General features: G+C 34.1%; 3 protein-coding genes across 4 annotated transcripts; all 3 read left to right on the top strand.

Annotated features, from left to right (window-relative positions):
* On the top strand, positions 1–393 carry LOC113716189 (NAC domain-containing protein 30-like). The gene has a single exon (XM_027240483.1). The coding sequence runs from the start codon at positions 1–3 to the stop codon at positions 391–393; it is 393 nt and encodes a 130-aa protein (XP_027096284.1).
* A 917-nt stretch (positions 394–1,310) lies between these two features.
* Positions 1,311–5,703, top strand: LOC113716378 (uncharacterized). 2 transcript variants are annotated; one of them, XM_027240678.2, is made up of 5 exons: positions 1,311–1,453; positions 1,641–1,860; positions 2,371–2,465; positions 3,689–3,963; positions 4,561–5,703. In XM_027240678.2, exons 2-5 carry the CDS (start codon positions 1,831–1,833, stop codon positions 5,370–5,372), a joined length of 1,212 nt encoding a protein of 403 aa, XP_027096479.1. In that variant the 5' UTR covers positions 1,311–1,453; positions 1,641–1,830; the 3' UTR covers positions 5,373–5,703. The 2 variants fall into 2 exon arrangements, with proteins under 2 accessions (XP_027096479.1, XP_071927510.1); XM_072071409.1 differs by lacking the exon at positions 1,311–1,453 and having other exon boundaries at positions 1,475–1,860.
* Positions 5,704–14,183: 8,480 nt separating this feature from the next.
* On the top strand, positions 14,184–16,019 carry LOC113715357 (heavy metal-associated isoprenylated plant protein 21). The gene is made up of 3 exons (XM_027239543.2): positions 14,184–14,407; positions 14,593–14,668; positions 15,311–16,019. Exons 1-3 carry the CDS (start codon positions 14,318–14,320, stop codon positions 15,601–15,603), a joined length of 459 nt encoding a protein of 152 aa, XP_027095344.1. The 5' UTR covers positions 14,184–14,317; the 3' UTR covers positions 15,604–16,019.
* The last annotated feature ends 10,683 nt before the right edge of the window (positions 16,020–26,702 follow it).

Below are 26,702 nucleotides of genomic sequence, written 5' to 3'. Positions count from 1 at the left end.
ATGGTTCGAGATTGTCCATTAGGGTTTCGTTTTAGGCCAACAGAGGAAGAATTAATAACCCTCCTCTGGTTCAAGGCTACAAACCAGCAGCAGCATATCACGGATGCTGTCCCCAAGAAGAAACTTTACGGTGTTGATGCCTTGCCCTGGAATATTTTTGCCGAAGATGATGTTCGCTGGGAATTGTCTGATGACAGTGGAAAGAAGCGTACGAAAAGGGTGACATATGCGGTTACTAAGCTATCCAAGATAAGTCCTAACAAGGTTGCAAGAACTGCTGGAAGCGGGATGTGGGAGGGCCAATCTAAGGGCAAAGATGTTCTTAACTCTAGAGGAGAGACCATCGGTTCGATTAAGATGTTGAGCTATGTCCTGAATTCTGGTTCTCCTTGAGAAGGCGGATGGATCATGCATGAATATTCACTCACTGACTCTCTGTTGGATCATATAGGCGGCATCGGTTATGTTGTTTGCAGGATCACAAAAGATGATGAAAAATACACGAGCAATTTACCCAAGTGATTTCAAAGAAAGGGAGGAAGCAGCTTTCAAAAAAAATAAAACAATACAAACACGTCAAGATGTTAAACCAAATTCCCATGCTCGCTCACAATCCCACAAATGTGGGGCAACCTCACGTGGATGATTTCATTCGATTTATCTGTTATGTATTTGAATCGTAGATTTTTCCATATGTTTGATCCATAGTTGTCTTTTTTTTTTTTTATTCAACAGAGGTCAGGTTTGACCTTCCTCTAACTCGATGTACTCTTTTTCGATATAAATAAATTCAGTTGCATCTAAAAAAAAAAAAAACCTGGAGGTAAAATTAGATGCTTTGCATTTACAAAGAACAGAAAAGGTTGTAAGTTTACTTATCCTAAGGATACTGTCCGATCCGTTCGTGGTTAGCTGTACTTTTATGATGCCATTCTTTTTCTTAAGTAATTTGTATTGACTGGTTAATTACCAATGCATTTTCATGTTATTTTTTCTTCCTTTCTTTTTTGGTAAGTATAGGATACTTTCGATTTTTTTCTTGAAAATTTTAAAATAAGTTGTCTTGGGTATATTCTTCTGTTTTGTTAGTATTATTCTTTTTAGAAGTCCGTTATTGGGTTTAGTGATGGGTTAATGGCCATAAATTCTGGTTTCAAGAGAGAATATGATTTCAGCCAAAAAGAAAAGGTGGTAACAAACTAAGAATATTGGGTATCCTCAAGTGTTGTGCCAAAAGCTAATGCTGTGCCACGTTAAGTTACAATAATTTCTTTTTATCCCCACTCCACTAAATATATTGTAGTGTGTCAATAACGAAAAATTGTTAACTTACAAGTTGATTTATATTCCTGATTTGTGTGCCAATAAAATTGTTTCAGTTAGTAAGGAGGACTGCTTCTTCTTTATAGAAGATGGTGTATTCGAATTCTGTTGTCGTGGATATGAGAATTATGTAATCTATTAGAACTTCTGTTTCAATTTTGTTGATTGTCGGATGCAAAAATTGTGTTATGGAAATTATATTGATGCATGATTTATAAAAACCTGATAAAAGACCAATAATTTGTAGTGGTAATTTTCTCTTGCCAAAAAATTAAAATTACAAAATTTTACGCTCACAGCTTATAGTAACAAATCAGCAGGTTTTGCAAACTCCAAACTGATGAGCGCCCAAAAACAAGCGGAAGCTGACCCCTTCAGTGATCTCCTTTTGAATCATTTCTAACCTTCACAAATTGTCTGCACCAGTGACAAAATGTCTACACCGGTGTAGTCACGTGCTGCAAGATTTCAACTTGAGCAAAAAGAAATAGCTAACTCTTCTCTCCCATGGCCTTCCTATTTCAGAAGTTTCAGGAGGTATACTTTCTGTGGCTCTCTCGCTCGACGGTCTAATACAGAAAACACTAGATTCCTGTTATGGCTCATCCATGATTTCTACATTTAGTGTTAGTATTCAACCTCGTAGGTCAATGGCCATCACCTGTTTGACGGAATGCCCGTATGAAACTGGTATTCATGAGGTTGTTAGTTAATTTCAGAATACAAAAGTAGATTCGGATGCTGCTTTTGGGATTTCTTCAGACTGTTAATGAAAAACAAAAAGGGTTTTCCTTGTCAAGCTTCTATTAATGTCTAACACTGGTAAATGAGCATCATTATGACTTGAACTTCGGCCCTTTGATAGTTTCCACATTGTCACTTTAACTTGCTGACTAGATTCTTTACTTTCTTCAGAATGAATTCACTGATGAATTTCATAGCTTTTGTTAAATTTAGTGTCCTTTCTTTTCTTCTTCTCTTAGGCACTGAAGTAACTAATTGTATTATGCAATTTCCATATTGTTGGAATGCTAATTCTGCTTCTAGGCTGTGAAAGTTCTCGCTAGAAGTCCCACATTTGCTAGGGAGCCAAGGCACCTTCAATTTGAAGCGGATATAAACCGCCTCTTCCTTTACACGAGGTGAGGAACTTTTTGAGCATTGCTGAGTTAAAATTTCATATTTTTTTGAATAAAAGCAAATGTGCAGATCATTTGCAATACATGATGAACGTTTCGTGCTTTTGTCAAGTTATTTTTGTCATGTGAAATATCACAATGATGTTCGGCCAACTTGATGTGGTTGCTATGGCACCGTCAATTTTTGTTGACAATATCCTTGCTCCGCACATATTCCTCCTATGGGTTTCATTACTTCGTGAATTCTGTTGATTCTTTCTGCTCCTTGCTTTTGATTGTCCATGACCATAGATAGTCATAGTCATGGGATGCATCCAATCTTTAATCATCAATGGACTTGGATATTTTTACCCTGCTTTTGTTGTGGTACCACTATGTGGTATAAAAGTGTCAATTCTGTTTGAGATGTCATCTTCATTGATATTCCTTTGTTTCAGTTGGATTTGACTCAGTTTATGAGATTTAGATCTCTAGTTTTATTGCTTTTGTCTCCTGGGTTGATGCTGTATGGAACCCATGGAAAGAACAAGCAAAGTGAAAAATCAGATGAAGTATATTATTCAAAGAATGGGCCGATATAATAAGGTAAAGTTTCAAGGATATGACTTTGTTGTTAGGTGTTATCACGCAAGGTTTGTAAAGTTTGTTCTAATTAACTAGAGTAAAGGCTGTAGATAACTTGAGTTATGCCTTCTAAGCTAGACTGAGTGAATATTGTGTGATGAGAACACGACATTGCAGCATGCATTTTACACCAAAAACTATATAATGATTATATAGTGACAATTGAAAAGTCTGGAGCACTCCACAAGGTTGTAGTGAAACAGCTCTGTTTAGTTTTTAGTTGTACAGTTTTATATGTTTGGGTATTTCAAGATTGAGTATGCTGTAAATGAGAAATTGATGTTGAACAGGGTTGTCTGTTTTCACTTCTGTATTTTTTATGATAGTAGGGAAGTTGCTAAATCTTTTAGTTACTATGTTACTTAGCAGAAATAAGTGGACCTTTGAATTGCAAACTGCGTTAACATCAAAATGGTTGAAAGTTGCATTCAAAGATGAAAGTTTCTATCAGAGGAAACAACTTATCTTTGTTGCAAGAGAGAGAACAGTATCTTGTACCTTGCCTTTTATTTTCATATTGTGGATTTGAAACAATTAATTCACTTTCTCTGGTTGTTACTGTAATTCAGTTTTGAACTTCTTAAAAAATCTTCTATTTTCAGCTACAAGCTTTTGGGAAAGGATGCTGATGAAGCAGATGCCGAGGAGATCATTGACATGGCTAGTAAAGCATCACTTACCGATCAGCAAAAGCAGGTCCAAGAAAATATCCATTCTCAAATAGAAACCTTCTGCACAACTATGGATGATATTGTCCTTCCAAATTTGCAAAGTACAGAGAAGGCACATGAACCGATTGAGGAAAAGAATATTACTTCTCGACGAAGTGGCCTTAGTCTTGCTGTTGGTCGGAGTAGTCCACTGAACGAACATCTTGGTAAGGAGCAAGGGCCCATGAGGCTCAAGTACTTGAGAAATGTTTAGATTTTGTCATATCAACTTCATGTTACTGATAAAATGTATGACATGTCACATGGATAAAACTTGAAATGATACCCCACTTTTACTCTGTCCAGCTCTGGAGTTTTTCATAATCAAGTAAGTCTTAAAAGTTTCAGGAAAGACTTCAGAAACTTATTGGAGTTTAAACTTACCTGACCAATTGACGAGATATGAACTGATTTTACAACTACAATGCAAAGCGTGAAAGTACTAATAGTCTGTTTGACATGTTATGTGTAACATGACAAATGCTGACTAACGGGCTCTTGCCCTTTAACTAATTAACAGGTCACAAGTCCTAAATATGTCAGATGACCATTCTGGCTCCATTTGTATAGAACTCTCTCTTTGATTTTTTTCCCCTTTTTGGTTTGGTTTTTGTCCAAAATATGTGGTTTAGATTGAAATGATAACTTTGTTTTGAAGTCTTTTAATCTGCTGCATTAGAAGCTGATTAAGGTTAATTTATTCTTTTCACCAATTCAAGATAGTGTATGTTCTGAAATCTGATTTCCGATAATTTTTCTAACAGTTGGTTCAGAAACAAAGCCATTAAGCCAATTGGAGGTGTCACAAAGGTTGAAGGACCTCAGGGGTTACACCCTTGAGATCAAGCCATCTGAAATTCCACACAAGGATGCTGGAAAAGGCTTATTCTTAAATGGTGAAGCTGATGTAGGCACTGTTATAGCATTTTATCCTGGTGTAGTGTACTCGCCAGCATATTACCAGTATATTCCTGGCTATCCAAGAGTTGATGCACAAAATTCTTACTTGATCACTAGGTATGATGGCACTATAATTAATGCTCAGCCATGGGGTGCTGGGGGTGAATCTCGTGAAGTGTGGAATGGCTCTTGTGTTTCTGAATCTAGGCCTAAAGTTGAAGTTACTGGAAAGGGTTCAGATAGAATGTGGCAGTTGCTTAGTAAACCTATGGATGGTTCCAAGATAGGCATGAAGGGTGAAATCTTGGAAAGGAGGAATCCTCTGGCCTTTGCTCATTATGCCAATCACCCAGCTAAGGATATGGTTCCCAATGTAATGGTCAGCCCCTATGACTTTCCACTTACTGAGAAGAACCTGAGAGTGTATATACCTAATATCTCATTTGGAAATGGAGAGGAAGTGAACATGAAAAGGTTTGGCAGTTTTTGGTTCAAATCTTGGAAATCGGGTAGCCATGTATCTGATGTACCTATTTTGAAGACTCTTGTACTTGTGGCCACTAGACCGCTCTGTGATGAAGAGTTGCTCTTGAACTACAGGCTGAGCAACTCAAAACAACGGCCATCATGGTATACTCCTGTGGATGAGGAAGAGGATCGAAGAAGGTGGAGCTAACGTTTGGACCAATTTTGCTGCAAGCGTCTTCACCAAAAAATATTTTTCTCTTTATGGTTCAAGTTCACTTCATAGGTTTGAACACTAATCTTGTGACCTGATACTCCTTCTAAATTTACCGGTATAGTTTTTTTCCCCTATTTTCAGTATGCTTAGACTACGATATGCAGTTTTATTTAGCTGACTCTTGTGAAGAATGTCTCCTTCTCGGGTCATTGAAAGGTGTTTCGAGAGCACAAATAAAAGAACGGAGAGCATTGTTGTAAAATGGATGTACGTTTAGTGAGATCGATTAATGGAATTGTCATATTCAATCTCTCTCGTAGGTAAACTGAAGTTTCATCTACCATATGTTTATTCATTAAAAATGCATCTCAACCTATCGATTTATTTTTTCTTTTCAGGTCAGTTATGTATTACAACTCAGGGATCAATGGAAAAAATTAGGCATTGATTTTTCCCATCAAAATCAAAAAAGCAATATGAAGTTTAGGCCTATGTAGTTCTCGGACGGATTAATCTTAATGTGTTACGCCCTGTCAAATATGACCTTGGAGGAAATGATCATCGAGGGATAGATTCGGGTTAATGGTAAAACATCAATTCCCATGAAATAATTTTCTCTAACTTTCGACAAATCAAAGTGACTTTTTTTTCCCAATAAAACAAAATTATTAATGGACTTTAAGTCTTTAAAACGTGAACTTTTACATGTAGTAGGTAGCTACAAAGTTGATTTATTTCTTTCTTGATCAATTGATATTCAATTATTATGGTAAACGTGTGTGTATATATTGAAGCTCTAGAACTAAGTGGTTAAGGTTAAATAAAAATTTTTCCAAAACCCCATATCTACCATACATATTTTCCTAGGCAGTGGTGGAACGTGCATCGCATCTTTGTCATGAGATCTTAATCTTAATCACTAAATCGGGGCATCATTGGCTAGACATAAGTTTCTTTGCATGCATATTAAAAACATTGTTTAGAGTCCTAAACAGGTTTAGGTTGCGAAGTATGTTCTTAAGATGTGCAATAAAGTAGAAACAGAATTAACAGGGAGAATCAACCATCCAATTCCTCATCATTCTCAAAATGATCAAAGTAGTGTTACACTGATGAGAAACATAGAAAAGCCTAGCCAAGTTCAAGCTAGGGAATCAAATTCTAGGCTTGCTAATTCTCATTATTAGCTGAAAAAAAAAAAAAAAAAAAAAGAAGAGTGGCTGACAGTGCCATGCAGACTACGTAGTGAAAAGGAAAAAGTACAATCAAACAACCATGCAAAAACAAGGGTTACGAAAACCATACAAGCTTCGCATCTTATTAATGCAAATAGACTAGCGCTTAAATATTATTAGGAGGAAAGCTGATCGAGGTCGGTGATCCTCAAAGCGGTAAAGCAGTGATATTTAACTTCAATCCGCCAAGGCAGTAACTAGGTTGAGCAGTGAAGTAGAGCTGCCCAGCTTGGAGTAATGGGTAGATGCATTCAGTGCCCCCAGCTTGCTTAACAAGAAGCTCGCCTTGCCCAGTGCAGTAAAGGAAGGCATTAAAATCTATGTTGATCACATCAAGTAATTGTTCCAAAGCTTCAGGCACGAAATCTAGCAAGATAAGGTGAATGATTCAGTAATATCTAACTTTCGTCTGCAATGTTGATTCCTTTGAAAAGAACCAAATCAGATCTAGGATAGTCATCATGAGATAAACCGATGGAGACATGCAATATGCATGTTAGTAATGCTTTCCGCACATACTTTAAAAAGATAACGTAATCACAGATTCAAAACGACAATGGTTGCCTAATGCAAGGTAAATGCATGCCCGACACTTCGAAAGATTGGGAGAATGTTCAGTTTTCAGGGGCTGGGCACATTTAAAATATAGAGATGTCTACCCGATCGCATGAATCCTTTTGTAGATTAGATTGAGAGTGAAACACCATCAATAATTAACATCTGGAAGTCTCAAAGTTACAACGTCTCTATATTCTTGATGTTTTCCTATTCAAAATAGAACTGGATGCACAATTTTATGTGTTGCAGTTGAGGTAACTAAAATTTATGCGTGGAATCTGCGATAGTAATCCTTCCGTGTGATGGAGTTTTTTCAGAAATAGTGCAATTTTCCAAAAGTATACCACTGATAAACGCCAAACTGGTTCTTCATCTATGCTGTTATCTCACAAATATGGTTCAACAAATTAGAGGCAGTAACTTACGAAGGATATCGCCAACGTGGAAGATCTTGTCCGTTTTCCATAGATCAAGATTTGCAGTTGGCCATCAGGGAACATCGTAATCAGTGGCCAAACTTGGCACAACAAGGCCAGTGATGATGAATAAACACATGAACTTGACAGAAGAACTCGCCATATTGGCTTAATTAGGAGCCAAATATAATTCTAAAAAGATGTGACAAATTAAAGTAAGATTTCTGGAGGGAGGGGTACATTAGCAGGGAAGTATTTGAACCCTTAAATAGACGAGCAAGGGTTTCTGCTGCCTTAACTTGCATGCATGTGGTTTTCTTCGATTGGTACGAGGCATCATTTCCAAGTTCTAATTTTCACGAATACCTGGAGGAAACTTCCCTATCATGATGCCACCGCCCACCGGCCCATGCGTCCACTAGGAATTTTTCTAATACTGTTCAAGTTCCTGGCTTCACAAAATGGAAACAGTTATAGCATAGAGTTTATTTATCAAGGATTTGTTTACAGACTAGTCCAGCATTTCTATTCCATTTCCAAGCAATGCGGAAGCTGACAAATTTTACGCACAACCCGATTACAAGCTACTAGTCAACTCTGAAAAAATTATAAACAAGTTTTAGATCCCGACTATTTCAGCGTTTCTATTGCCGCTTGACATTCTATAGTAAGCTTGTGAAGTTTCTTGCTTCATTCGCTGCTGTACCAATCTAATAAATTGCTTGGAGTAATGGAGAACACTAAAGACATTAAAAAATAAAACCCGTGTAAACGGCAAGCCCATCTTCAACTATTAGAGAATGGCAAGCGGAGTAGAAATAGGGTAGTATATGTGATCTATTATTGTTCAATTCTCCTAGTACCTTGGGATTCTTTTTTTTTTTTTTTTTGGTAACTAGAAGGCCTTAAATTCAGAACTTTTTACTTATAATCATTTCCACCTTATCATTCAATACCTTGGGATTCTTTCGGGTCCTTCTACAAACAAATAAGCCTTTTTGAACAATTAGACTGGGATAAGTTGTGCTTGGATAATAACTTGGCTAGTTATAGTTAATTTCTTGCTAAAAATCAATCTATCTTGATTGTGAGAACTCTAACTTCTTTTAACTACCCAAAATAAGAGTTCAGACACTCCATACTCTAACTTTGTTCAGGACTAATAGTTTGAGATTTTTAATCTGCATTTTATCTCAAAAAATTAAAGATTATTAGTAGCCATAACAGTTAGTGATGAAGACAAGACATAAGAGTGCAAGTATCTAAATCTCGTATGTCCTTCGAACAATGGTTATGGAATAAATGAAGGGTCTGTCTAATGGGTGTTCATTACGCACTCATTAAGGTATATTTCAAGAGTCATATTTACAAGGAAGGGTTGATCAGATTAAATAAGAAAAGTATATAGATACAAGGGAAGATAATAATAATTAGTATGTATACATATATGATAGGTTATGTGAATTTTAATTTTATTAACTAGTGCTCATTTGGCACCTGTTAAAAAAATCCATAAATGAAACAATTAAGGTTCTAGTTATCTCATCCGTCCCCTCTCAAAGTGCACAGGTTTCGAATTTCTAAGCAATAAACAACGTTGAAGGATAGACTTGATCCTAAATTTATGAGTCAACTTGGAAAATTAAATCGTGAATATTAGAAATATGTATAAGCTGTAGATCTCGAGTACTTAACCACGTGTCCAAAATACTGTGTTAATAAACAGCTTTCCGTACCAATCTCAAGAAGTGAAAATCTTTCTGATGACATTTATCTCTCGAATTGGTACAAGAAGAACTTTTGAATGCTAGTACTGTTACAGAAAGTTGCATTTCAGAGCAGTATGATATGTACTAGAAATTTAAACAAGGTCATACAAGATTCTTGTTTTGACATCAGTGCATAGCTGATAAATCCCTGAATTAACTTTCCCCTAAAACAATCACGAAAAGGAAGACTTCAAGAAGTAGAAAAGAAAAGTAGTCTATTTCATGGAAATAACACAAGTACGGTTGCTACATGAAACTTACCATGCTTTACCAAATAGTGGGAGTGTTTGGATACCTCAGTTATTTCAAATAATATTTTGTTTGCATCATAAATACATTTTCCAACCTACCTTTTTATATTTCCAATCACCTTTTTATCTCACATACATCACATCACAAAAAGTGTTACAGTAATTATTCTAAATAATATTTCAAATAATACCCTATCCATAAATCAGTACCAGAAGTAATATTCTTGGGTTATTTTTACTATTAACGCATGAAAACTTGTCATTGGATTTATGGGCTTGTACATGCTGAAGTGTGCTTCACGGTAGGTGCTGCAAAACCACAAGTTTGAGTCCAGGTGGCTTATCGTAATCATAGCAATCAGTTCATTGGTTTTCAGATTGGCAATCAGTTCAAGAAAAAGGCCAATTTGCAGTTTTGCTGTATAGAATCGTGTATCCCTGGTTCATAGAGAAGAAAAAAATTGAGAAAACAAAAGAATCGTGTAGCCCTGGGAAAGATGGATGGCCCTTCTTAAATTTTTTTTTTTTATTCTTCTTTGATATGTAGTATCGTTTTCAATTTTGCCGGAGAAATCTTTCATGTATGTAAAGTCAAACTGTGACAGTTCTGGCATCTTCATTAAGTTGTCCAACTTCAAGACTTGAAAATTGAGAAATTCCCCATAAAACTACAAGAGCAGCTTGGCTGAAATGAGAGTAATTATACGTGATTTTTCTGCAGCAATTATATGCCAAATTGGAAGTTTCACAACTTGAACTTGTAGAGAAGTTTCGCCATAGACTGTTAATTGCCAAATGAGTCATGAACTTATATATTACTAGTATATTGCAACAAACCCCCCCACCCCCCACACACACAAAAAAAAAAAAAAAAAAAAAAACAGAATAGAGGAAGTGGAAGATGTTCTACTTGAGGTTTACGAATTAAATGATTTATCTGAGGGTTACAATCAATACCATTAATTAGAATTAAAAAATTGACGTTTGAACACCAAGAAAACTCATGCATGGTCAATCAAGTTACGCCGCGTAAAAGGACGTTTACCAAAATTCTTAACTAATAAGTAAGCCGTGTGAGGGCCAAGTTGGCCTCCAATTCGTAGTAGGGTGGTCATGGGGAGGGACTATACTGCGGGCTTGCATAGAGCCGGTTTCCATTGTTATTTTCTGAAGTTTTTTTTTTTTAGAGAAATGTATTATAGTGAATTTCTATATAGGAAATAAAAAAAATAATTAAAAAATATGTTCACAGAAAATATAAAAATTTTTTGAAGCAAAATGACAATTCAAGTTAGTTTTTTTTTTTTTTTTTAATTGGTGCATGCATGTCAATAAACCCGGAACAAGTTTCCATGAATTTGGAGGAAAATGAGATTCCTGACCTTAAATATCTTTGCCTCAATGATTGTTGAATAGGTTATATAATTATGATGTAATTAGCAACATAATCTACTTTCCCGTTCGATTGGATCCCTTTTCCTAAAATCTGGGGGTAATGGATTGGTACGTAGTAGGTGGGATCAAAATTTTGATTTGGCACGAAAACTATATATATATATATATATATATATATATATATATATATAGTGTGCAAACAAACGGAGCAGGTCATGATTCAGATCTGGTCACATCTCAAGCTTGTCGATCTAAGCCAAAAAACGTCAAACATTCCAATGATTATATAGAAGGACAACGTACGTGTATATTTTCTACTTGCTCTTTCCTATTCCTTCAATTGGCCTTTGTCCCTTCCAAACCTAATTCTGAAAATCAAATTCTGAATATTGGTAATACAAGAAAGGATTGTACAATTGAAGGGGTAAGAGGAGAAGAAAGGGAGCCAGATATTTTCAAGATTAGAACGCGCGTGTATATATATATATATGTATGGTTATTAGGTTGTGTCGATCAATCATGAACTTCCATAGATTTATATATGTGTATGTATATTAATCAATGTGAAATGACAGAATTTCGATTGTGAAAGCATAAGCAATTTAGTCCATAAGATCTTCGTGTGCAGTTGCAGGAGGGAAAGGACGGAAATGATCTGGCTACATGAGGATGATAGCTAGTCCCCATGGAAATTTCTGCACCTAGGAATTTAAATGATGTATGCAGCTCAATAATGTATGTTCCCCTCATAAAAGGATACTCTAAATAGCATATACCTGCGGCATAAAAAAGAAGTAACACAAGAAACGTTTTAGCTAGCAGAAGATGTGGCTTGTAACTCTCATATTTTATTTTGATATTAGGGTCTGTCTAATGAATCTGTTTAACGGGTATTCATTAGACACTTGTAAAGCTGTATTTCAGATTTAGATTTTTGAAAAAATAAAGTCAATTTTAGAAGATATATAAAGGTAAAGGAGAGTATTAATTATTAATGTGTGCATGTACATTATAGATTATGTAGAATTTAGATGCGTTAACAAGTACTCATTGACCATCTGTTAAAAAAAACCCTTTATTTTATTTTATGAGGAATGTGCACTTCAATATTTGATGTTAACTTGTGTTGTGAACAACGGCTTCATTTAATGTGCCATGACAAATTTTTATAGCTATTTTTTTCCCTTATTTGTCGCGGCTTTTGTTATATGTTTATATGTAGAGAACAGCTTGTGGTGTAGATCCGGTCAAATTTCAATCATCAATTTTCAATACAAATTTTTCTAAGAAAAAAAATTGAAATGAATTATTGAAATCTACTCGACTTGATATGGTTCAATTTTGAGCCAAAAAAACTTGCACTTTGCAATTGCCACTTAATTGCATATGCCTAAATTTTTCCCCCCTAGACCTTATAAGGTAAGAAAAGGAGAAAGAAAATGATGATTTTTCGAGACAGAAGTGGTGAACTTTGGCCATGGGATAGACATGGAGGTCACAATCTGTTAATAATCGTGGACTATGAAAGGTAGCTAATATCAACATTGGGCAGCCAACTCTTCCAGACAATAATGCAACAAAATTGGGCTCCAGATCATTAATTATTTGATGCAGTGACCTTTCTGAAACTTAAATATGAAAATATTTGTAACGTCTTTTGCTAAATACAGGAAATTAACTAGTTCTTCTTGCAAGAGTATTTCTCCGAGTTGTTGCTGTCGCTCGAGTCATAGCTAATGTTCAGATCAAAAAGTTTTCCAAGATGGGAAATTTTCAAGATCAAGCATCATATAGGTTATACTCCCAAGATGTAGTAGCATATGCAAGTTAGATAAAGGTTTTCATTTTTGGGTCCTCAAAGTAAAACATGAATTTTGTACCTCTTTTTATTTTATTTTTTGGACAAATTGTGTCACCTTTTCTTGCAAAAATATAATTTTTTTTCACTTGCAAGGTGCAATGCTGCGGTAAAAAGCTCGCAGACTATTTCCTTTTTTTTGTTCTCTCCATTTATTAGCCTCTAATATTTAACTTCACTCATATCTTCAGCCGCCTCAGGTATTCCCTTGGATTTCTTATTATTTGTTGTTTTGAAATCTCAATCTAATCAAATTAATTAATTATTATCTGCTTAATTGATGAGAACATCTATAGTAATGAATATACTAAAAGACAATTTAACTTCACTATGAATTCCCCCTATCATTTCTTATAAAAAAAAAAAAAAAAAAAAAACGTCCCTTTTGGTTGAGACAATGATCAGCATCGTTCCTTCAGAAACGATTCTGCTTCGAAATCAAAAGAGAAAGGTACATCAACTATTATAAGGATAAGCGTTTTGATATTTAGTCATTTCAGTTATTTAGAGGTCGTTTAGCTAGGGTGCAGCCTCTTTCTTCTATCTTTTATTTCTCTTTTATCTTCCTTTCTTTTTTTTTTCCCCTTGTTTCTTTTTTGTAATCACATTGAAAACTGCCCTTCTAGGTAGAAACAAGAGCATGAAAACAGAAGTATTTTCCTTCAGCGTTTTTCTCTTGTCAGTTGTGTAAAATTTAATGGCTTAACCGATTGGCATCCTATATAAAGCTCTGTTGGATTTTTTCTACGAAGCCTTTCCTCGTACGTCCCCACTATACTGTATATATTTTTGTGTTGGTCTTGTTTGCTGTAGTAAGCGTGCTTTTTTCTTCTATTTAACAGTTAAGACGAGAATAATGCATGAATAAGTGAAAAATCACTGTTGATTCTCTTTTATTTAAAAAAAAATAGAAGAAGAAAAGGATGAGAATAATGCATTAATTAGCTGTAAGATAGATGAAATTTTTCTAAACTTACTGAAATTTCAACTGTTCATGAGACCGTAGTTTCTTCACAAAATGACTGCCAGGAGTGATTCTACTAAAAAAGCAACTAGCTATACCAACCCACAAAAGCCAAAATAAATTATTATACAACTGTTAATTGATTGAGCCCCCAAGTAATACAGAAGTTCCCAGTTGTCCGGCCTGATATTTTGGGTGTTCATGGCATGATTAGCTGACACAAGTCATTTTCTTGATTTCTTTAGTTTCAAATTACTGTTTAGGGCATATTCAAAGGACCAGCTTGTGTACAACTATTACTCGTTCACCATCTTCCATATATTCACTTACTTTCTCTTCATATAAATAGGCACCTACAAAACCAAATCGTACCTACACACGCATCAAAAACTTGCAGCAGTCCTGCTTCTGGCTGGCTCTTCTAGCTCTTTTTTCTTAGCAAACCACTCGGAAAAATAACACCAGAATTTGGATTTTCCTCTAAAATAAAATCATGGGTTTTCTTGATCACATAGCAGACGTATGCTCTGATGCAGCTGACGATGTGAGCCACAACGTAAAGCGTAAACGCAGGCCATTGCAGGTATCTATGCCAATGCCGCTTATTGGTTCTTTTTAAAAAAAAAAAAAAAATTTCTTGTAGACTTGAAATTTTTCAATATGCATGTGGTAGCTTTTTTTTTCCTTTCTTGTAGGAGTTGTTTCTTGTTGCATCAGATGTTAATTGGTCCATGGTTAACATGCTTGTGCTTCTTTATATTCTTTCAGACAGTTGAAATCAAGGTAAAGATGGACTGTGATGGCTGTGAAAGAAGAGTTAAGAATGCTGTTTCCCATATGAAAGGTATTCCTCTCTGTCTATTGTTTGCTGAATATGTTGCCTACTCGTACAGGATATATTACATCTCTCGAACAAAGTAAAACTTAATATAGTTGTCAAATTCTTAGTTTTTCTCTAGAGGTTTAAAACCTTTAGTGGTTTCAATTATCAAGATTTTGCAGCAAATAGATCACAAAAACCCCTTATTTGAGCCAAGAGAAAAGCTAAAATGTACACTATTCGGTTTTATCATTTTTAGTGTTGGAACATCATTGTTTTCTATGAATAAAAACACAAAGAAGAAAGCACTTTAATTACTTAGCAAATCTTGTCAGGATTGAACATGTTCCTGTCTGTTGCCTACCATACACAGATATGTTGTAAGCAAAAAGTTTTCTTGTAGATGGAGCATGTATGATTCTTCGGAACTTAGTATTTACACCATGGAAACTATATTAGAATAATTGTCATAGTAAAGGAAATAGCTGCGTGGTAGAAAAGCTTGAGCTAGGTATCTTTCCTTTATTCCTTGCTTCTTGGACAGTATGTATAATTTTGATACTGAATACATATATATAAAATATGCCATATTGACTATAAATATTTATACGAATTTTTTTCATTTTTTTTTAATTAGTGAATAATAGTTTTGGGCTTTGTTGTTAGGTGTGAAATCAGTGGACGTGAGCAGAAAGGACAGCCGGGTGACCGTGACTGGAAATGTTGAGCCGAGTAAAGTCTTGAGCAAAGTGAAAGGCACAGGAAAGAAGGCTGAGTTTTGGCCATATGTTAGATACAATCTGGTGTCTTATCCATATGTTCCACAGGCTTATGACAAAAAGGCACCAACTGGTTATGTGAGGAATGCTGTTCAAGCAATGCCAAGCCCAAATACTCCTACTGAACGCTACGCTTCACTTTTCAGTGATGACAACCCTAATGCTTGTTCAATTATGTGAAGAAAATTAAGGGGAAAAAATGGTGTGGCACAATGGTGACCTGCTGGATGTTGATCCCTTGCAAAATTGAGGTTGGAGAAATTGGCATTTGTTGACACCTTGCCGTTTGGAGACACTAGAAGAAAAACATTGAAAAAGGCCATGGCCTTTCTTCTCAATATCGGTTACGTGCTTTTCTATCTTGTCTATTGCAGATAGGAATAAATGCAAGATACATGAAGAAGATCTAGCAGCATCCTTTTTTTTTTTTTTTTTTTTTTGAGGAGGGGTGGGGGTTGAAGTGGAGGGAAAGGGAAAAGGGAATTAATTTTGGTGTAATATACATCTTGTATGATATGGTTTGGACCTTGGAGTCAGCTTATTATCAAAAACAGGAAAATGCAAAAAAAAAAAAATTTGGAGTAGTATTTGAATTATTTGCTATCCTGAAATGATCGTTTTGGCTGTGAGCTAAAAACAAGAGCTAAGATTAAAAAGAGGTTGGAAAAAATAGAATATGACATTTGGAATGGCTTTTTTTTTAGCGCAACTAGAATGTTTCGAATCCAAAATCTCTCATTCATATTCTCTCTTTTCAGACCACCCAACCCATCCATATATAGAATGCTATAGTTACTCCTATTACATGCACAGAGGTTTTATTTTCCCCATCAAATTTTAAGAGAGATATGCTTTGCCTTGTATGCATTCCGCAGCATTTTGAATTGCATTCTCAACTTGTATTCGTCATTTGCTATTTAAAAAGTTAAGTGAAGCCATCCATGCATGGCAAGTCTCAACATTTTATTAAAGAATTTCTTGAAGTGGCTTTGTGAGATACATATGATCCTAGAGTTTTGAGATAGGAGATGATGTGGGATAAGCTACAGACTATTATTCAAGAATTGAAAATTTTTTTTTTTTTGGGTAGAAATACTACAATAATTGATGATTGAGGCATGGTTAGCAAAAGTGATTGACTGAGTTTTGAAAGGAAAAGGTAGAGAAAGCAATTGAACTAGAAATTTGGATCAAACAGTTGGTTTAAAACATGAATGTGCCCATAGGACAAATAATTGACCTCACTCCGCTAAAGATAAGATTTACTAGGAAGCTAGGCAACCTATTAGTTAAATCTGATCCAATTGTATCTTTAAAAAAATGTTCTGAGGGAAGGGTGGGTTTGGGGGGGGGGGGGGGGGGGGGGGGGGAAGGGGGTTCCATTTTCCTTTCTTGGGTGGGAATCTGATAGATGACACTCATTTCCTCACTTCTCATCTCTTTAGGTCTGGCAGGCTTTCTTGTGGAGGTTGATATCCCACATCGGGTTGGGGAGGTTTGGGTGGTTAGTATATTAGTTTCCTGTAAGACCTTCAAAAGTTACCGGCTTTTGAGGGTTCTCACGGGATTAAGGTTAGTAAAAATGCTTCCAAAAGTCTGCTGACTTTGACAAAAAAAAAAAAAAAAAAGGTCAAAAGTAAGAAAGGAAATGGATGCCCAAGTACCTCAAACAATTGCCTAGAATACTTAACCGTTTACTCTGTGTCAAAATATCACTTGTTTTCTCAATCAAACTTTGGTCTATAAAACTACAAAGTTTAAAATAACAAAAAACTGTTTTCACACAAATAATTGGCGCTTTAGATATTCAATCTTTGCCTACAATAATCTCCAATATGATGACAAAATGATGATTTATCCAAGTTTTCCATGGAATGAACATTGAGTTGACATATTCACATCTTGTCGCCTAAAGCAATGGAGAATTGGTTAAGAAAAGGAAATAAAATACAAAATGCTTTTATCTTGAATTGCATTACCTAAGATGTGGGAGAATAATTTATTGGAGCATAATCCTTAGATTGAATATACTTTTTTAGGTCATGGGAAAGAAACTTCTTAGTTGGATCCTTTATGTCTGTCACCATTAACATACTTTTGGCAACTATATTAGGTTCATGATTAAGACCACTAATCAACTATCAATTGTTAAATGTAATAGATAGCTATCACTTAGAAAAAAAATGAGATACCTTGAGATTCAAAATCAACTTTTTGGTAAACTTTACGGTCATCAGTAAATTAAAAACATTTTATAGTGGCTCAATAATTTTGGGTTTGAAGAAGCATGAAAGACTGCAAACTCAATCTTATCCGTTCCCTTGGCTTGAATCATGAGAGAGTCCAATATCCCAAAAAATCTTTTAATGAAAAAGGAAATGAGTGTCTGTTTTTTTTTTAAACGATCAAGAGTGGTTCTTCACTTTTCCTCTTACCTTGAATCCGTGATCTGTCGGTTACTGGTGAAACGTCTTATTAATTAGGCTACACTTCGTTGCCAAATTGATTATCTAACTTATTTATATGTGGATTTTGTCCAATGCTGAATGAAATTAAACATAAAACTAGTAATTCCATGTAACAAGAAGATTCGCATCGACAGCCTCCAAATTTCATGCATTGTTGCGGTTGGTACTCTCTATAGAAGTCGAAGATGGAAAAGAAAAGTCACAAATATTACGGAGAAGAAATTGTTAATTACCCAATAATTAGTTAATTAAATCAGCAAGTCAATTAGTGGAGCTGAATATTAGCTAAGACAGCTGATGCCTCTAAACAACTTGATCTTTACATAGGGAAAAGTGTACAAACCAGGTTGCCCATAAAATGTTAGAATGATCCAGATACTGAGAGAATCGAGTGGTCGACGTCAAACAGACTCTCAAGGTTAATCAAAAGATGGGCTCAATCTGATCAGCCCATTTAAAAATGTACTCATTGGAGTTTCAGAGCCCAAAGAATTATTATGTAAGAAAAAATATCCGCAAAACGTACAAGTAACGGAGGGAAGCTCAAAATTTTGTCCAATTCCCCAATTCAGGGGATAACAACAATAATAATGATTTATCTATAATCAACCTTTTTTCTTACCTCCCACTCCCAATTGCAAAATTTTGTCCAATTGCCCAATTCATGGGATTGGATAGCACTATTATTTCAAATAATATTTCGCTTGTATCATAAACACATTTTTCAACCCATCTTTTTATATTCTCAATCACATTTTTATCTCTTTTCGTTGTTTTCGGTATGTCTTTTTTTTTCTTTGGGAAGCCCTCTCTGACTTTCATTGATATGCAAGAAATAATACACGAAAGGAGGTGTATACGCTCAAACTATTACAGAAAAATGAGCAAGGTAACTATAAAATCTACAAATATCAACTAGGTAAAATAGGAAGCACTATCAAGCAATCTTATAATGGTTAATTTGATTATAAAGGAAAAAAAGATACAAGGCTTAAAAATCTGAGCTCTCGAACCCTCTATCACTGCATATAAATGCTTTAAATATGCATTTGAAAATTTTCAAATTTCAATTAGCACCCCAAAAAGAAGAAAGAGAAGTCCCCAAAAGGATCCCATTTCGTCCTAGCTTTAGTCGATGTTTATTGTGTAGTTGTAAATAAAGCAGTAATTTCGCCAAATTGAGTAGGTGAAAGGGTTGACAATCATCATCTCTGCAGCCAAAAGAGCAGTTAAAAGAGAGACTTGTCTCATTTGATCAGTAGTGTCCTCCTCCTTGTCATCCCAAATCCTTCAAAAATATTGGTGCATGCTAGTTGGAACTTTGCTAGTTGTTTTTTTCCTGCCTGTGAATAAGCGAAAACGACACTTACATGTGAGAAAATAGTGCAACATCTTAACAGGAATGTACCACTAATTGTAGAGTCTTGGCCTACTTAGCTTTAAGGTACAAATTGGTAACTTTTTGTGATTAAAGAGTGGGGTGAAGGAGAAAGACAGAATAGGTGTTGAGTCGTACGCTTGATAGAGATTTGAGAGTCAAATTGTTGTGTGTCAAAAGTTTTTCGGTTGTGCTGAAAGTGAAAGTGTCCAGATATGAAGAACAATCACGGAAATTTTTTACCGGAGTCAATGGAAACATATACATCCATGGGTCACATTTTAGCCTCAAGTGCTTGTCTTCATCTATGTATTCTTTACATTTTTTGTCTACCTATTTGCATTGTAACTTCCTTGTTTTTAAATTTGGTTCAGAACCCAACATAATAACTATAGTGTGTTATTAACAATCTAAAGGTTCGTCTGAAATGCCATTTTTAGGAGTTTTTAAGAGTGTTGAGAAAATGACACTACTGTAATATATTTGAAATGTAGCAAAATGCGAGATAGAAAATAGAGCCCTATTATAATGTGAAATTTGGCTATGTTAAAAACTATTCTGCACTTATCAACTCACCATTAGGTAATATCCAATTTACTCTTAAAGAGTACCTTGTACGATATTAGATACTCATACATTTAGGCCATGTTTGGATTGTTACCTTCTGTAGACAAATTTTACATTTTCTGTAGATATTTCTTTTATGTATTTCTCAATCATCTTTTGCCTCACATACATCATATTCTAAAAAGTGTTATAATACTTTTTTTTCAAAAAAAAACTCTTGAAAAATTATAATCCAAACAACCTATTCCTTTTTGGCATTTTTTTTTTTTGTTAAATGCACTAAATCCCCCTAAACTTTACTTTCAGTTGCACTTTATTCCCTTGAACTTATTAAATAGACATTTCGCCACATATTTGATGTTTTAAGATAAAAGTGTCCTTACTATATTATTTCTTTTTCCTTTTGTTTATTTATTCCTTTGTTTTTTTCTTTTTCACTACTTTTTCATTATTTTTTATTTCTCTCATGTCACCATTCCCCCTATTTCCTATTAGCATTATTTATTTATTTACACTATTAGGAAATTCAGGAGAATCTATATAGCATGAGAACATAGTATATGGGTATCATAATGAAAAGGTATACGTAACTAGCAATTTGACTATTTAAAAAGATATTGTAAACTAAAACTTTAAATTACTTAACTATTAAAAGTATATATCAAGTAAATACAGTAACTAATATCTTTATTTATTTTTTATTAAGTATAGTTGGTAAACTATATGTTATTACAATCTGCTTATTTGTTACCGTTGTTATTAAAAATTAATTTATTTTAAGCTTTATATGTATTATTTTAAATAGTATATGAAGTATTCTATGTGCATAGCTAACATATATTTTGTTATAACATAGACTTTGTAATATTATTAGTTGTAATATTATTTTTTGTAATAACAAATTGTAAAAAATATAGAAATAAGTAAAGAATAAGTTTAAAAACATTAAAAACAATATATAGATAATAATAGCAAAGAGAAGAAAGCAATCTGTCATATGAAAGAATGGATAAAAATTAAAAATCTAAAGAAGAGGGACAAGTAGAAAAAGGGTATAAAAGGAGAAAAAAAAATAAAAAGGTAATCAGTAGGGGGCACTAATGTCTTAAAACATCAACTAAGGGCAGAAGGTGCCCATTTGTTGAGATGAGTGAGGTAGCCTTGTTTGGAAAGGGATTTTTCTTTAAAAAAATTTTACGTTTTTTGTGAACACATTTTTTAATCACTTTTTTATCTCATATATATCAAATCGTTATAATATATTTTCTATAAAAATTTCAAAAATTTACAATCCAAACATGACTTAGAAGGGTCACTTCAAGGGATTTAGTGCACTTAACCCCTTTTTTTTAAAAAAAAAAAAAAAAAAAAAACTATGGGGAAGGAGGAGCCAAGGGGCTTTCACGGGTGTTTATGTTGGTGGGCAGAATAGACCCCTCAACGGAGCACTTGGTGGAACTTTTAATTCCTTATTGGTGGTCACTTTTAATTCCTTATTGGTGGTCAATTCACCAACTTAAAATAAATGGTTTCTCTGTACTCTTATGTAGTGTCAAAAGTACCTTTTTCGATACTTAAGAGCCCCGTTTAGTAAATGAATTTTTTAGATATTTATCTAAAATTTTACTGTAAAAGTTTTTAAAAATTTTTTTGAAATGTGTAAATATTTAAATATTTTGAAGTGTATAGTTTAAAAATTTTGAGAAATTTTTTGAAATTACTGTAGATAAAATTTTTAAAAAACTTGTAACAGACAAATTTGACAAAAAAACTCGCGTGCCAAACAAGGATTTTGTGAGAAAATTGCCATATCGAAAATGGCTCTTAAGTATGGCCTCTTTTACAGCCATGCATCCGGTTAGACTTTCGAATGGTGTAAAATGCCTTTTCTTTCCCTTTTCAAGAGTACTAGTAGTAGTATAACTATTGGTTTGTTTGGATTGCTTCATATTTCCCCAATTTTATTTGCTTACATTATTTTTACAATTTTCAATACACCTTTTTATCTTCTCAATATCTTTTTATCTCACATACATCACATCACAAAAAGTGTTACAGTAAAAATATCCCAAATAATTCCAAATAACTTACAATCCAAACAGACCCTATATTTAGTTCCCTCCCATTAACGTACTTCGATCTACTTTTGATGAAGAGCTGCAGTGATAGGAAAACTAGAAATAATAAATTCCACGCTTATTCCGCAATTGGATTTGGTAGTACAAACATGTCAGCCATAGTACCTGTTAACAAATCCAAAGAAGATCACTTTGATTCCCAACTTAAGACCACCAGATGGACCATTTATAGCTGTGGAAATGAAGATCCACCGTGCCAATAAAAAGTACTAGTAGCTGTTGGTGGGATTCATCGAATTGCACATAGTAGATGTGACGAAACAGAGAGATTCTTTTGAAATGCATTTCATGGTTTTGTAATGAGTTTGAATAGCAAATCGTTTAAAAAAAACATTGAAATGTATGTTGATCAAGAACTTCTACTATAAGAAATTTTGTAGAATGACTCGTGTGGCTGAAAATAGTCCGTAACTAGAAAATGGCCAATCGATTATAACGGTGCCCCTTCTATACTACAAACAAATTGCCACAAAATCCTTGGATTGGTAAACCATTACATTCATTCATTTCATGCCAAGACAAACAAAATGTATGTGTGGAAGGGCTTCAGTTGCTTCATATTGGCTGGGGGGTTGGGGAAAGTGATACTTTGGGAAGTGGAAACAAATTGGACAAAGGAATCAGTGACAGTTAAAGGTTATTATGAAGGAGTTGAAAGTTGAAAACAAAAGAGAGACTTCAAGAATAAGCCGAGTTAAAGTGAAGGGGAAAAAGGAAAAATAGGACAGCATTGAGCAGAGAAGACTTGCAGGTCCTGTTGGGGTGGGGGGAAGTAATGATGGACGTAACACTCTTTCTCTTCTCTACTACTGGCCTCTACACTACTACTCTACTGTGCATGTATGTATGAGTATGACTCCTACAAAACAAGGGATCAAAGAGTACTATTGGTTTTCACCCCTTTTTCTGTGTGTTTGCGTGCAGCCAAGTGCTGGGATGCTGCCTCCCAACTCCCAAGTCTTTAATCCTCAGAAAGTAAAACAAGCCCCTTGGGACAGGGGAGTAAAGCTATGCCCTCAAGTCCCATATCCCCCCCCCCCCCCCCCAAACAAGGGAGCCTTGGGGCTGGAGAGTATGCACAAATAGGGTTAGAATATTGGGAGCATGTTTGGGAACAGTAGTGATCTATTGTAAAATGTCAAAACATGTGTGCACTTTTTGCATTCTTTTCTTGCTTTGAACTTTTTACCCTTTTTTTTTTTCTCTCTTTTCGGATCAAAGTAATGTGAAACTGACACTAAAACTCAATCCAATTAGTAAGACTCTCTATTATGCACTCAAGTCGTCAAGAGTAAGCAAAAAATTATTGTCTATAAATTAAAGATAAAAATAAAAGATTATGAACCTATAATGATTATTTAGTTGATTATCTTTGGATTGGACAATCATTTTGAAGGAATTTATAAAATTGTAGTAAATAATTTAGGAGAGTTTACAATTTCTTTATATAGCTCAAACTTGCTACGGTTATTCATTAGGTTGTTGATTCCCTTTCCAATACTCTACCTTGTTTTATACTACAAAAAAAACTGAGCTCCTTCTTGGTTCTACACTAGGCTATACATAAAGGGGTTGATAGTTGCTTAAAGTTGACCACTAGACTGTCCATGCTCAAGCATGAATAAATTGCACAGTTTACAGAGTAATGTGCTTCTTTCTATGTGTTTGAATGGTTGAATTGTTTTAAATAATATTTCTCTTGTTGAATTAAATTGCACAGTTTATCAAGTGATGTGCTCGAACGTGACAGTAAATAGGTGTGTTTGGATTGTTGAATTATTCTAAATAATATATATATTTTTCATTATAAATATATTTTTAATTCATTTTTTTAATATTTTTAATTATTTTTTTATTTCACATACATCACATCACAAAAAATATTACAGTATAATTATTTCAAATAACATAATATTATATCGAAACGCTAGCATCACTAAATTATATGATATACGCATAGTAGAAAGTTATCTTAAAAAGTTAAAATAGTTTAGAAATATTTTAGCAAATATTCCAACAAAATTTTTGCCAATGGTGTCCTGCCCTTGTGCGCTTATTACATAAGTTCTAACTTAAAAGCAAAACTGCATAGCTTAGGCTTGGTAAACCTTTTATCTTTTATCTTTGTACTTAAATAAGCCTAATCCTCACTGTATAAAGAATGTTTCTGTCCATAATTGAATATCCTGCAGACAATGTACTCAGTTGTCAGTCACAACTGCCATGCATTAAAAGTGCTCAGTCTGCTTTCAATGCATTATTACCACGGATCCGGCCGGAACGCTTGTCAGTGCAATCGAAAATTTGTGTGTATTTTGCATTTATATATGATGTAATATTAGCATAATAGCAAAAAATATTAATATACTCCCTCCGTCCCACTTTGATAGTCATGTTTTCCTTTTTCGTCTGTCCCAAATTATAGTCCACTTTCCAATTGAAGAATGTAGTTGTATTTTAATTTTCTTAAAATACCCTTATTCAATGTAAGTTGTTGTTACTATAAACCTACTCCATTTAATGAGAGTTGATTCTTTTTTTACCATCAATTCAAGTTCCCATAAAGTTGTACTCTAATTAATATGAGGGTATTTTAGGAAAATAACTACCTAAATTGATTGTTCCAACAAAATTAACTACTTTTTATTAAACTGTGTGAAAAAAGAATCAGAACTATCAAAGTGGAACGGAGGGAGTAATATTTTATGAATCTCACACGTGTTAAAGTCTGGACCTTACAAATTTTGTTGGTCAAATCTTGGCCCTTAACTGGCCATTAACCGTCCCTGCCCCTCTCCCTAGCACCACGTATGGAGCCAAGTCATAAGCCAGTCTTTAATTTCAATGCTCAAATGGAACTTTAATTTGGGTATACGGTCTTGAAATATGTATTTCTTGTTATAAAAAAAAATATGTATTTCTTACAGGGGGTCTGTCTGGATTCATGTTCTGTGTGAAAGAAACTTATTCTAAGTGTTGTAACTTCTAAGATGTAAGCTGACTTTAAATGCTTGTTTTTAAAGATAGATTTGCACTGCAAATTGTATAGAAGTTTGCTAAGATGTTTCTCTGCAACTAATGACATGCCATATTACTGAAATGCTAAATCTGAAGCTTACTTAAAATTATATACAAGGTTTATTTGGATAATGACTGTCATTATACAAAACATGAAATTTTGGAGGATCACAAACTGAAGAGTCATACTAATGCAAATGCTCCATGGTAAACGTGATTTTTTGTAAAAATATTTTTACGTTTTTGTGAATATATTTTTCAGTTACTTTTTTATCTTACATATATTAAATCGTTATAATAATTTTTTTTATAAAAACTTTTAAAAATCACCATCCAAACGGGATTGTGGTACCCCTATTTTTACTTAGGGAGGTGAGCTAAATCTACATTCAAATGATTCACGGCATGCTAGAAGCTTAGGTTAGTTCATTCTCCTAGAAAATTTCCAAATTTTTAACCAACAAAAGAAGGAGGGAGGAAGAAAAAACCGTCTAAAAATTGAAGAGAAATGAAAAGAGAGAAAAGCCAAAAAAAAAAAAAAAAAGAGGTGGGTGGAAATTATAAAGAAAGAAAGAAACCTTCCACATATATTTTTGCGCATATTAAATGCAGCCAAGTCACTGACTCCCAAAACTACATACGGAGGGAAGGAGCGTAGGAAGAAAAGAGAGCCGTTAGGCTCAAAAAATGCACAGCCAATCATCCAAAAATTACACACACTCACACACTAATCAAAACAACCAGAAACACATAATGCATCATTACTACTTAAGACGTAAGAGATGGGTTTTAGTGTGAAATTTGATGGTATTTGACCGTTAATATTTCACAGAAGAGAATTTCAGCAAAACAAAAACTTTGGTTGAGTTTTTTTGGGGGATAATTTCAGAAACCTCCCCTGAGTTTTCTGAGAGTCTCACTCACCTTCTTTAAACTTTGCAAAATATCAGATACCTCCCTTGTCAGATTATTGTGCCCTATTTGTGATATCATTGATGATGAATTGACAGATATACCCTCATAACTTATGATATATTTTGAAGTTATTTTGACAGAATTAGTTAAATGAGTAATAAAGATATAACTTTGGATATAACTTATGATATATCTTTTATTCCACTTTATACTTTTTTTTCGTAGTACAATCACCAATTAAGAGTTTAGCACTAGTGTTACCTTTCTCTAAAGTCATGTATTTCATTTTTGTTTTTTGTAAGACAATTATCTAGTGTAACTCATTACTTATATTTGGGTAAATTTGGTTTTCAAAAATTCAATGGCGTAAATTGTATATTACATCATCTCACAAGGTGATGCGACACAATTTGGGTTATTGAATTTCTTGAAAATTGGATCTACCTAAGTTCTAGTATTCAAACGAAGCTTGTTGAATAAATTCGACTAATTACAGTGTGAATTAATTTTTTTTTTAAAAAAATCTCAAGTAAAGTATCTAGCATTAAATGAAATGAAGTATCTTGCTACTTCATTTCATTTTCCACAGAGAAAATCGCAAAAAGAGTTATTAAACTATTGAGAATTTGGTTATTTGATTGTTACACTATTTATTTAACTGCAGTTGCCATTCACTCAATTAACCAAATAGCGAAAATTTTTTTGTCACTTAACTAGTAAAAATTTATACTTTTAATCACTCAAATAATATTTTTTTATGACTTAACTAATAAAAATTTATACTTTTAATCACTC

This window comes from Coffea arabica, chromosome 11c, assembly GCF_036785885.1.
Source record: "Coffea arabica cultivar ET-39 chromosome 11c, Coffea Arabica ET-39 HiFi, whole genome shotgun sequence".
Taxonomy (NCBI): Eukaryota; Viridiplantae; Streptophyta; class Magnoliopsida; order Gentianales; family Rubiaceae; genus Coffea; species Coffea arabica.
This window is presented reverse-complemented; position numbering and strand designations above follow the sequence as displayed.